Source organism: Amia ocellicauda, chromosome 4 (assembly GCF_036373705.1).
Source record: "Amia ocellicauda isolate fAmiCal2 chromosome 4, fAmiCal2.hap1, whole genome shotgun sequence".
In the NCBI taxonomy this organism is placed as follows: Eukaryota; Metazoa; Chordata; class Actinopteri; order Amiiformes; family Amiidae; genus Amia; species Amia ocellicauda.
The window spans coordinates 34938717-34952175 of record NC_089853.1 but is presented as its reverse complement, the minus strand read 5'-3'; the positions used below and the strand labels follow the sequence as shown (position 1 = coordinate 34952175).

Here is a 13459-nt window from a genome sequence, read left to right as displayed (position 1 = left end):
TTGAAACAGTGCTATTTGTGGTTTAATTTAGCTGAATACATATTGTTCAATTATACTTATTTTTCAGTCATATACTTTCAGAGTTTATTGAACTCAGTTTCAGACTAGAGATAAATATTAAATGTATAGATTTCATAAATAAAGATGAAGACAAAGATTTCCACCAATTTAATGAATTTAAGATTAAATTCGTGACTACCACGCCACTAATTAGAGACCCCCCACCTCCCCCATCTTAACTCGGTTCAATCAACTGCAGTATTTAGTCATCTTGAAGAGGCTGAATTTAGGTATCATACAAAGGGTGTGAATACTTTCAAATACAACAGGACATTATATTTACCTATTTGATATTCCTTATTTGAATACCATATAAAGTAGGTAATTTGTTTCTTTTAAGCTTCTAATACTAAGTAAGTGTAGGCGGGACAAAAACGTTTTTTACGCAACTTTTTAAGCAATATAATATGTATGAGGCTGTATGATATAATGTTAGTATAAATACATAATTTCACCATAAGAATAGTACTTAACAGAACACTAACATAACTATTATATCATCAAAAGACAGCACACACAAGTATTATTAATTACTATTATTTTAGTAGTGTTAAGCACTTTCATTGCTCATACGGCATAATAGCCCTTGTATATTTAAAGCTAGTATTTTTAAATTGATGTAAAGAACACATTGATCAAATATCGGCTGCACAATGTTGTAAGAGACAGACCATTGGTGTTTCGATTACAGGGACCTCTAAATAAGAGCGAAATGAAGAAGAACAAAAGGAGTAGTAATCTGTTGATGGAACAACAGCAGCAAAAATACCTACAGAGAGAAGTGGAATGGCCAGCTTTCCAAGGAAATCTGGTGGTTTATCTCCATCTTCATCAAAAACAGTCACCTCCAATACATCATGTATGTCTTTAATTGGGCTGCAAAAAAGTTGTTTTTTTTAATTACTTTTAGATGCTTATTGTCAGGTACATATTAGTGATACGGTACAAAATAACAGAACAGCAAATTACAAATTGGCCAACCTTCAAATCCAGCGTGGTATACCATAAATTAAACAGTGTATCTGGTATAAGTTGCTGAGCAACAATTGTGTACACTGTAGGGGAACGGTTTTGGTATTTTATCTCTCTAGAGGAGCATTTATTCATCCTTAATTGCGACACTTTCATTTACACTCAGATCACATTCTCAATGAAAAAGCGATAAACATGCCAGTTTAGCGACATACAAAGTAAACACTGTGTTCCACTCTGGGTGCAGGTTTTTATAGATGGTCCGAGTCTGCAGGCGGTCATTTCCCAGCTCTAATACGACAAAGGGATCGCTCTTTCCTGGGAAGAAGAGAGAGAGAGAGAGAGAGAGAGAGAGAGAAATACAATAAGAAATAATTTTTATTTAATACAATTTACTTTAAATTGATCATCCCCTCAAAGACAGTGGATTTGTACAGACTTTTTTTTTTTTTTTTTTCCCAATGTAAAGGCTACTCATTCTACTTGTACCCATAACCTTGTTTTTGAAGTAATTCCAAGTGGTATTATTTGAATATTTAATTCATTAAGTAATTAATTCTTCCCCCTTCCCCTCTAAAGGAACATGACAGTTTCAGCAAACACCACACAAAAAAACCCTCTCTTGTACCGTCAGAAATATTATACAGAATGCCTGAAGGATATCCACTCACAAAATAACATTCCAGAAAACACACTCCACTGAGATCAAACTGGAAACCAATCCGATTTACAGTACCTATTATATCAGCAGCTAAGAGGTCCGCAGCTTTTATCACCTTTACTTGAAGGAAACCGATATCTTTTATATTCTGAAGGGAGTTCTTCAAACACTACAGGGACAAAAAAGCAACAACAAAGTTAATGTTGTGAACAGAAACTAAATATCAATGTAGTTATGGGGGGTCAAGCTGGTGTTTATGTTCAATTTTGCACTGGAGCATACAGCTTTGGATGTGTGAACAGTTTCAGGGAGTATGACAACAGCCTGAGAATAGGAGGAGCTACAATATAAACACAGTTTATCTTCAGTAGCCACTCACATATTTCTGCATTATCTGCTCTCTCTCAGTGGCCTCCTGCAGGGGGGAGGCACATATGTCACCGATGGAGACCCCCGTGCAGGGGCTCAGAGTGATCAGGAAAACCACCTTCCCCCTGCCTGAGTTCAGGGCCTTAGTGAAGGGCTTAGTCGCATTCTCTGGCACCTTGGACAGGTCCACGTCACACCTGGATTAATTTGGAAATAGAAAATAATTAATATATAAATATATTGAAACCGTATGATGGGAAATATTTAGTACATACTTTAGTAGTGCTATTAGAATTAATTTTGGGAAATGTGCTTTTAAAACTTGTTGCCTTGCATTACGTTTAATTATACCAGAACATCTCACTGTGCTTTAATACCATGTGCTGCAAAGAGCCACAATAGTTACTCGTCAAAGAATCACTTGCAGCTTGCGAGCCTCAGTGTCAGATTTCTAGAAATGCATACATGTATATGCACATATTTTAAATATTTAGACTACAATTACTTTACATTGATGATACAGATACAGATTTCTCTCAAATTACTGCAGGCAACTGCCATGTTCTGGACTTTCTTGTATATATGATAGGTTTTATATAATGAAGCTGTGACACTCACATCCCAAAGCACTCCTCGTATCTCCTGCCTTCTTTTGCCCAAACCTCAATCTCAAGCACATCAGGTCCATCTTGGAACTGGTTAAAATCAAACTTCTCCCTCCACTGGGGGTTTGCCTTTTTAACCAGATTCTGAAATGAGTAAAAACAGAAACATGATTCCCAGAAAGCTTGTTAGTCAGATATACCAGAACACCAATGCGCATGGATTTAATGCGATGCCATCCTAAATGAAAACGTGGCAGTCACGGCTGAAAATGAACATTTTATCTGTGTGCCTCTATCAATTTCCAGCACTGCAAAAATAAATAAATTAATAAATAAAAAATGACTGGCTCCAGCTGTCATTAACACTAGCTAAGTTGTTTTTAAAGGACAACAGAAAAATAAATAAAATGGTCTGGTTTTGCAACAAGCATCATCTTAGATAATACTCTGTGATACACATCCACTGATTGATTTAATGTAAGGAATCACAGAGCAAGCCAACCTGGGTAGGCAGATTACACTGTCATGTAACATTTTTACACATATAGCTTCATGTGAGCAGTGAAAAGTTCTTTAACAAAAAAGTAAGAAAAAGAGCAGACGGCAACAAATGTTTTGACTGCAATTTAATCCTGATCGAGTGTCTTTTGTGTTGACGGTAATTGGGCTAATTATTTTTAATCGCCTGCAGGTCCAAAACAGTTGCAAGTTTCGAGTTATTTAGAACTGTTTGAAATCAACTTGGATGCAGCAACTTTTTATAATTCAAAGTAAGTCTAATTAAGTTAGTAATTTATTGAGGGGAGGGTTCCAAGTTAGTACATGGAGCTAAAATGGAAAACATGATGACACCGTAGCCCTGAGGATCAAGTCTGGGAGCAGTAAGTAAAGATGACAATTCCGATTTAGTTTGCATTAGTATGCACATTCCCATTCAAGTCCATGAAAAAATATGAATGTCTGAATTTAAAGGTGCAAGGGTTTCACTGTCCTGTCCTTTGAAATGCTCAGACATTGCAGTCTGGTGTCAGGCAAAGGATATTGTTTAAGCCATCTCAGGTGGAAAGAAAATATGAAGACACAGCAGATCCTCGAAGACAGAGTTGACAGATTTTTCATAAATGGAAATTTTGTTGCAGTTTAGCTGTGGCTAAGGGCACTTACAAGCCAAAAATAAATAACCAAAATATAAGTTTAGAATAAATAACGTAACATAAAAACTATTAAAAAAATGTAAAAATCAAAGTAAACTGTAGGGTAAACAGCATACCTTGCTCTTGTATTTCTGATCGCCCAGTCTGAAGCGGACAAAGACTTCCCCTTGGCCATCGTCTGGCAGGTCCTGTCCCTCCACCAGAGTGATGCCCACCACTGCACTCCACAGCTGGCTCTTGCGTAGTGATTCTGACAGGTGCCGGTTTTGCAAGATGTTAGACTGCAAAACAAACCCAACACAGGGGCAAACATTAAGGGGATGCGACTACAGCAGAGTCAGACACAGGATTTGATCCCGAATAACTATATGGCTAGTTCTTGGCCTACAAATGTAACGCACTGTAACAGAAATTACTGGGAAATTGCGCGAAATGAGCAAATGTGTGCCTGTTTTAAATCGAGGACTTTCATGTACTACATTCATAATCAATCTGCAAAGGTAATAGCAACAAATTACTTCCCCTTAAATGGTAAAATGCATTAGGAGACGGTTTATCAAAATATATAAAATAAATAGTTGGTCATTTTATAGCTTGTCAAGATCAACACTGTGTTAGTTTTAGGCAGCAATCCAAAACAAACATTAAAATGCCTATTAAACCATTTAGTTGTGAATTGAGAAAACTGCGATTTATTCAATAAATATTTTGATATTACGGTGTGCAAATCTCAAGAAATTAGGTATTCTAGAAACATGCTTTTAGTCCTTTCAGGGATAAGGACTTTGGGAAGTGGACTCTTGACATTATCAGCCACCCAAAACTGTTCAAACTACCTCAAGTCAAAATCATAGTATGGATAGGCAGACAGCCTTCTCAGCATTTGTATTTGAACTTCTATGTGGATTTCCCTCTCAGAGAAAAAACGGTAACAAGCAGGGCATACACTATCTCAGAAGAGCCATCCTGTGAAAATGACTTCAAATAATAACAGCAAAAGCAGCCACAACAGAGGAGGAGGCCGAGAATCTCAGCGTAATTAAGATACAGAGCTGTAATCTGCTACAGCTCCCTTTGATTCCCGGCCCCTCTGTCGCTCCATTACAGCTTCAAAAAAGCTCCCCCTTGCACCCCCCCCTTCACCACCACCACCACCTCTCAACATCTTCCCATCAGGTCACAAAAAACAGGGGGGGCATCCACAGGGGATGAAAGCACACGAGAAAGGGCTGCAGAAAACGAAAATATCCTCCCACAATAATCCACCTTAACGCAAAACAAAAAGAAAGTGAACAAAACGGTTATGCCAAGCCATGTCGTCCGAAGTGTTTATCTTGGACCGGCTTTTGTCTTGCTGGCCAATAAAACGATTCCACTTAGCTGCGAGAGGCCTCAGAAGAGAGTCTATTCTTAGTTATAAAAGGGGACCGGGATTGCTTCCATATGGTGGAACAGCATGGGACGAGCAGGATGAGCTCAAACGAGGGCCCATTTGGCTGGCACTCCAGCTCTGTCCATCAACAGCTGTGATATTACATCCCCAACATCTGGACTATTGCTCGCCATGCCTGGGAATTATCAGCTTCTAGTATCGGTGCCATCCGACCGACAAAACGCTTTCGGAGTGGAACCCCTCTGCCCTTCCTTGTAGCAGGAACTCACACACTCTCACTCACACACACCATTTTACTGTTGAGGAAAGAGATGTTAAGGTGTCAAATTTTAACGTGTAATAAACAACAAAAAGGCTGTCTTTCTAGTGTGAATAAGAGTTCAATTCCAATGGGCTTCATTTCAGAGAGAGTGAGAAAATAAAAGCGGAAGAACCTCTTTCAGTTTAATGCACAGAAATAGCAAGAATAGCAACAGCTTCTGGCTCCTTCGGAAGATTTGGATTGTTGCTATATTAGCATTATTAGGATTATTGTTTCACCCACACACTGCACAGAGGCAGGCAAGTCTGCTTCAATCCAGCTTGTCTGTCCATCTATCCATCTAAGCACAGATACATGAAAAAGAGTGCTTTGTCATTTTCTTTCCAATTAAAATAAAATTGAAATTCATCTACCAGTCTATCTAGAGATTAAAGAGAGGCAGATGTATAGCCTATATAATAAACCCTCAGCTAAGATAATGAAAGGAACTCCGGTCCAGAAAACATTTTAACTGCCTCCTATTTCAACCTAAATGAATAAAATGTATTGAAAAGAAAAAAAGAATATGAAAAAGAAAAGGAGATTAAGCAATATCTGCTGTATACTCAAACAGACTTTTTTTTTAGTAATTAAAATGCAAATACGACCATATGACATATTTAGATCACTGTAATATTGTTTAAATGGTTTAAATTATTTAGGAATGTCCCATTCCCCGCATTGCGCACACTTAACTTTTTACTGTACTTGTGAACCTATATTAAGACAAATGTGAGGTATTTATACTTTTGACATTTTTTTTGGTATCTTGTCATAAAGTAAATTAAGGCTGAAAAGGTAACTATTTCCAGTTATTTACATTTCATACCTCTCCAATATTTCGGTATTAAAACTTTGTGTGCATTTATGAAATAATGAACTACTGCCCCCTACTGCTAAGGATCATTATTACAAATGGTTAAAGTTTCAGAAAACTCAGAAACCAAGCATATTGGATTGTACCAAAGATAGAGGTTTCATATGGTGTATTAATGGATTTTGTTTCTAGAACATTGTAGGTCACCTTTAATAAAAGTAGATAGTTTTCTCATATGCAATATATTACAACACAAGTAATTAGTGTGAAATGCCTTTTTACTTTTTACTCCACACACTAAACCTTAATCTTAAAATCCTTTATTGCCCTACAATACTTACCCTTGTGCTTCCTCTTTTCTTTCTAGGGGTCCACCTCTATGCCAGGATGAAAAGGACACACAAAAGAGAGAGAGAGAGAGACAGGAATTCAATTACCCCAAATCTAAACCAAGACAATGTACCTACATTGACATAATAAAACAATACTTGGGTAATTTTGCAAAATCCACAACCACCCCCCCACCCACCAGCAACATCAACAAAACTAATATAACAGAAAATTGCTTATACGTACAGGATTGTGTACTAGTTTTGAGTACAGAATATGCGGTCACTATCAATCCAGAAATGTACAGAAGAAAAGCAAAATTATATTTTTTTATTTATGTAGGAAAACAAAACAAGGGAGATTTGTTTGACAAAAGATGCAAGTCACCGCCATGTGAAAGGTGCCCAGCCATATCAGTTCTTACCGAATTCTTCTTACTTTCGCCATCTCTGATTGACAGACACATGTCTAGCACAATCACTCCCATGTCATTCTCCAAGCTGTTCGGATCATTCAGGGCGAGAACCTTTTCAACAGTTCTGAGGAGTAAAGGGAACACAGAGGGGGAAATCAATCTACTTCCTATAGAACACAAGATCATAAAGCCTCCCTTATCTGTACCGAAATGATCATGAAATATTGTTTTCAAACCACTGCTCTTTTGAAACGGCAACTTTATTCTAGACTGGGAGAGATTAACAAAACTACAATCACGGTCATGCAATGTTCTTCGTGTTACAGGTAAGGTTTTGAAATGCATGTCAGCTCATAGGCATCAACAAGCCAAACAGGTTATTGATGTATTGCGAGTGGAGACCCCAGGCTGACTGTGTCCTACCCAACCCAGCCACTTCTTGTTTCAGTCCCAGTAACCCGTGGATCATAGGACTCGTATTACACTCTGCACAGAAGCGTTTACCCACTGAACTACAGTTGAAGGCCCTTCAGGTGACCAAATGACTCCAGGGTCATCCTTTGAAACTTACATTTTGCACCACTTTTAAACAGGCAACACCTTTTCTAGATTCAATATTAATGTTTAATTAGCCCAGAACAGCTCTAATATGTCACGCCATGTTTCCATTGTTAAATATTCATCTGAATGATTTTTGCTGCTTTTTGCAGCTATTAAGACATTAAAGCCAGTATTTATCTTCAGTTAGTTAATAAATCATATATAAAACATAATATCAAATCAAATCCTAGACCTTGATCAGCAGTCACTGTCAGATCAGTTGCTGAAATAGTGAACAGCTTATCAGTGTTACCCGGTTGCTGAGAATAATTAATAATCTCCAATGTTCGTCTCAGCAATGAGGCTTCATTTACATGCTAAGGTCTTTCTGTTTAAAAGCCATTTTAAAAACCCAGCTCGTCTCAAAGGGTCTCAGTGACTATGAAGCCATATGGTGGCACTGCCTATTCCTGAATCGCCATCTCAGAGGTGCTTTTACTGTACAAAATGGAACAGCCAGGAAAGGAAAGAGAGTAGATGAATGCAGAAATATTGGAGACCAATTATTAAAAAAAAGTCAATAACACAAATTAGTTTTTTTTCCAGCTTCTCAATAAGTTAAAGCCCTTATTTAAGGCAACTGACAAGGTTTACAATACTCCTAACAGAACACAATCAATATAGAAGATTGTGTTCAGAACACAAGAGCAGTTGAATGGATTCAAAAGAGTCGCACTGGACTGGAGTGCAAAAGCCAAGAAGCAGAGCGAAAACACTATCCTTAACCAAAATGTCATTCAGCAACCATGCAGTAATACAGCACTGAGGCTGAGGCAGAGGGTCAAATGTGCAGCGTCTAAAAGTAATCATACTTGTTTTGGTTGTCAATATATTGCCCATATTGGCCTTATAAACAGAATGGTATATGGAGAGAGAACTGCACACTGGTACACAACTGTTCAAAACTGGCAATAACCAGTGTGAGCTGTATAATGGGGGACAGTACTAAGGTGGAAAACTATTTTATTTAAAACAAAGCTATGTCAAAACCATAAGAACCAAAACATCACATTTTACATTAAGCAGGGATGTGACCCAAGAACGTTCTTGATCACAGTGAAAAATGCCTTGGTGCTTAGTGCGAAATTATCAGATTTGAAGTTTCTGAAAATGAGCCCAGGAGTACACACACTCAAGGCTCCGCTGCTACAAACCTTTCCAGGTCTAGGTCACTCATGAGCACATTGGTGGAGCCCATGAAGTCATCCATGGTCAGATCCCGGTCATAGACCTAGATCAAGAATATTAGATCACTGGTTACTGTCAGGTCAAAACAATTAGATGGGCCTGAGTACAGCTGAAATACTAAACTCCAGCACAGACTGAAAGATTCTCTTCGATCACCTTAGGAAAGTAATGACCAACTGTATGCTTTTAACTCAAACATAGGCTTTATTTGAAAACCCACCCTCACCCCGATTCCCTCTAGATTTCCCCCAAGCTGCGACACCTGTACTCACCTTGATGTACAATTTCTGTTCCAAATCCCGTACAGGAAGAGCAAAGGATTCATTCCACACAGGGTTGAGGTTCTTGTACACTACTTTACTCTTATAAAAAGTTTTTCCGTTGAGTTTAAACTTGACATAGGGGTCGCTGGTACCTAGGGAAAGACAAATGCAAAACAAACTGATGAAAGACAAAAAAAAAAAAAAAAAAAAAAAAAAAAAAAAAAAAAGGAATAACCAAGACCTTCAAGTTGCAGGTTTAACCAAAACCAATATGTCCAAACCAAAAGACCAATGTGTCTGAATTTAACTGGGAAAGGTGGAGGGGGGGGTGCTGAAGCAAAAGAAGAAAAACAAAAAAAAAGCTTTCAACATCTAACAGTGAATAGTGTCAAGCTTTGGCACGGCATTAATTGTTAGACGAATAATTGAGACGGAAGAAGCATGAGGGGATAGTAGAGCGGTGTCACCCTGTCAGGAAAACTAACATCTCAACTATTGTTCCCCCACATCTCACTGCATACTGTTAAGCAACACACTCAAACTACTGCATCTTCCTTCAATACATTTGATGGCCCAATTGGAGTGAAAAGTAGTGGTTTCTAATGCATTTGGTTTTCACAATCTACACTGTGGGTCTATGCAATCAGGAGTGTTTCTCAGTCTGGAAGGAGTGTGCGATACTAACTGGTTGGATTGAACACTTCATTCAAACCAAAGAAACAAAGATTTCTCTTCAATGTGAAAGTTGTTGCGGTTAATAGCAGTAGTAGTACTCTATAGTACATACACTTCAGTATACAACAGACCACATGTAAAAAGACACGTATAACTGCCATTCTGTTTGGTGAAAGATGGAGGGATGTTGCTGGTTAACTGCAAGAGAGAACACTTGCCAGCCACACACACAAAAAGGCAGACAAATCGAGCCAGATAAAGCAACTGGTGTTAATCTGCAAAGCCTGTTAGGAGAGTCTGCTTTCACTGAGGAATGTTTTTTTTTTTTGTCTCTCTTATGGCTTGCAGATTGGTTGAAAAGGGGAACCGGCATTGCTTCATCTATATGGACAGATAAAAGAAGAAGGGGAAAAAAAAAAAAAAAAAAAAATCTAAAATGCAGGGAGGCCTAAAACAGACCACAAAGGCTCTGTGGGGACCAGCTGTCAGGCCTGTCAGCTTTTCTCCCCCCCAAATAAACATCTCAGAGAGGTGGCCGGGGCCCACACTGGCTCCTCCCAAGCAGGGTTTGACAGGGAAACCTCCAGGCAACTTGACAGGAAGATAATGTTTGAACTGTTCTGCGGGTGAAGGGGAGCTGTGGCGTGACTGAAAATGTTAACGTCTGAATTTAACTGGGAAAGGCGCGGGGGGGGGGGGGTGTGCTGAAGCAAAGAAGAAAAAAACAAACAAAAAAAAGGCCTTCAACGTCTAACAGTGAATAGTTTCAGGCTTTGGCACGGCATTCATTGTTAGGCGAATAATTGAGACGCAGGAAGCATGAGGGGATAGTAGAGCGGTGTCATCCTGTCAGGAAAACTAACATCTCAACTATTGCTGAGATCGGACTGGGAGCGAGGCAAGAGGAGGCCTATTTAAAGAAATTAGGGAGATAAAGCAGCTAAATGGGGGGGGCAGCAATGTTTTTCAACTTCACAACACATTTATAGATTTAAGAGCTGGTAGTGTTATAACCAGATTTTTCAATATACAAACAGGACGAAGAAACTTAAGAAATGGAATTCATTTTGATTTCAGTACATTTCAAAAAGGATAACAACAACAATCTACATGTACAGCACAGACTGTATCGTGTCCCATGTATGGAAACATTTAGACAGATTTGAAAAGACTGTACAGGGTACTTTTGTTGTTGTTGTTGTTAATTGCATTTTAAAAGATTTTTCAAGACTATTCCAATTACTATTAATACAAAATATAAGAAAATGCAAATACATCTTATGTTTAGGAGTTCCCTGAATTGTTTTTTTAATTATTGATAATGTATAATTCTGGTGTCAATACCAGTGGCCGGTTGCATCAAACAACTCAAGTAATTATCAAACAAAACATTGCAGTGCAGAGGATTACTGAAATGTAAAACTTAGGAGAACTAGAAAAGTTGAATGTATTAACATTTTGCCAAAGGTCTTAAAACAAAACGTCTTATCATATATTTATTTATTTCATCCTACTTTTTAAATAAACTATTGGAAATACAAAATAAATGTGTGGTTATATAACTATGATATGTTTTATGTTAATATTTAAAACCTGCATTTTAATAATTTAATCTAGATGTTAATTAACTCATGTCTACTCTCTCGGTCTACATATGTAGAACAAACAAGTAGTAATGCCTTGTTCCCTGTCCTGCACATATTCACACATTTACAATTAAAGGTTTCAAATGTGTTATTTTGAATAGTTTACCATTAAGTCTAGTTGGTGCTTCTATATCCGATTCCAGCATCACAGATATTTAAATTATTGAACATTTGTTAAACGTTTGTCCAGTAATTGCTCATTTCATTTTTAGATCATTCATTTTTCATCATCCAGTGCATCCAAAGGATTCTCTCCATCTCTGAAAACCCTTGTGTGAAGCAGTTTCATCCTCATTTTCAATGTTTAGAAATGTGGCCATTATAAACAGGTTTTAAAGTACCTAACTAGGACCCTTAATTTTTAATTTTTTTTTAATGAAAATTACCCATAAGTCATTTTTTGCAACCATTAACTACCTTAAGGGAAATACTTAAATATTTTCACTTATGTTATCAACTTAAGTAGGATTGCTTAACTTCCCATTAAGGAATTTAACTTAAGTTGTTTTATGCAAGACATTTAAACTTAAGTACCAGTTAAGATGAAAACTAAGGGGGAAATTCACATAAGTTGTTTTATGCAACCTGCAACAGACCCTCAAATTGTTATGTAAGTGAATCTCCACACACTTTGCATTTCATCAAATGAGCTAGACAAAGAGGGAAACCTATCTTGTTTAAGCAGCACTACCAAAATATGTCAATGACTGTAGCTTTAAAGGGAGATAAACAAGCAAGTAACAACTAAAGAAAAAGGACTCGCACATTATTAAACTACGTGTTACTCCTGGTCTTTCTCTGTGCCAGATGAAGCTGTTTTCAGTAAACTCAGAAAGACCAGCCATCTTTAGAAACCTACTTACATTTCTGAGATTGGATACTGTAACAAAAATAACATCTAATAACAAATCATATCTGATTAAGGAAAACAGGTGTGACAACGCTAATTTTCATCCATTCATTTTGGCCTGAACGGTCAGATTACATTCTCTCAGTTACAGTTGTCAGAATATTTTCATTTCATCGAGTTCACTGCCCTTTCACCAGCATCTCTTGTTCATCTCCCCAGTCTGGGCCAAAACACAATATTCACGTCGGCTGATGAAAAGCCAGGAAACGTTAGCAATTCCGGATGTTTCAAAACGTCAATTTTAAATCTCAGTGTGTGAAATGAAAAATACAGTGGATAATAAGTGCCCACACTCATGTACATTGATGGCACAAACACATTACTTGTAAATAAGTATTTTGAATTGAGAAGTGCATTTGATCCAATATTGGACACAGTGATGGTAGTGTACTGGTGAGAACTGGCCCATATAAAGCACAGCTTTCAAAACATTTCTGCTAGAATTTACTGACGTTACTGGTATGTCTGAATTTTGTAAAGATTGATCGCGTTCCTGAAGATATAAAATGTAAACATATGATGGAAAAAGACCACATGATTTAATTTTTTTTAGGAGGTGAAGCCCAAGATATTTAGTTAAGTTTAAATAATTAATCCAATTATTTAGGCTTATACTAAATGTTAGTGTCCAATAATAAAGTGTTACCATAAATGTAAGGGTGAACCTTAACCAGAGCTGGTCCTGAAGCCTAAATATTGATCTGTGTAATCAGTGCTTATTTTAATTGAATACATACAAGTTCTCTCCATAAGCAAGAGTACTGCATAGAGACTGTTTTAATATAATGCAGTTTTTCAAAGTGCTGTTCACATTTTGATCACAAGAGGTCATCATTTTATTACAAAACAACAGATGGAACACATTCTCACATGTTAACACTACATTCAAATTTATTTCAGGCTTTTGTGTTTTCAAGAGGTAAATCAAAGTAAAATGTTTAAAGTAGTATAAAGAAAGGAGAAGTACATTGTTTAAAGGCATTTTCTAAATTTGTTCCTTGTTATTAGTTTGCGCTGTTTGTATTGGTAATTGTGCTTTTATTTTTTGTTAAGCTCTTTAAAATGTTTCCTTTTAAGGGTGTTATATAAAATAAAGTGTA

At 37.2% G+C, this 13459-nt stretch overlaps 1 protein-coding gene across 2 annotated transcripts in view; it reads right to left on the bottom strand.

Annotated features, from left to right (window-relative positions):
• Positions 1 to 13459, bottom strand: part of mctp2a (multiple C2 domains, transmembrane 2a) — an 85298-nt gene that overhangs the window by 35707 nt on the left and 36132 nt on the right. For both annotated transcript variants that reach the window (XM_066701977.1, XM_066701978.1), the window contains 10 exons: positions 9138 to 9280; positions 8832 to 8908; positions 7087 to 7201; positions 6674 to 6709; positions 3938 to 4102; positions 2681 to 2811; positions 2073 to 2259; positions 1769 to 1862; positions 1248 to 1350; positions 834 to 936 (listed from right to left, as the gene is read on the bottom strand). In XM_066701977.1, coding sequence (XP_066558074.1) covers positions 834 to 936; positions 1248 to 1350; positions 1769 to 1862; positions 2073 to 2259; positions 2681 to 2811; positions 3938 to 4102; positions 6674 to 6709; positions 7087 to 7201; positions 8832 to 8908; positions 9138 to 9280 — 1154 coding nt within the window. The remainder of the gene's footprint in view (positions 1 to 833; positions 937 to 1247; positions 1351 to 1768; positions 1863 to 2072; positions 2260 to 2680; positions 2812 to 3937; positions 4103 to 6673; positions 6710 to 7086; positions 7202 to 8831; positions 8909 to 9137; positions 9281 to 13459) is intronic.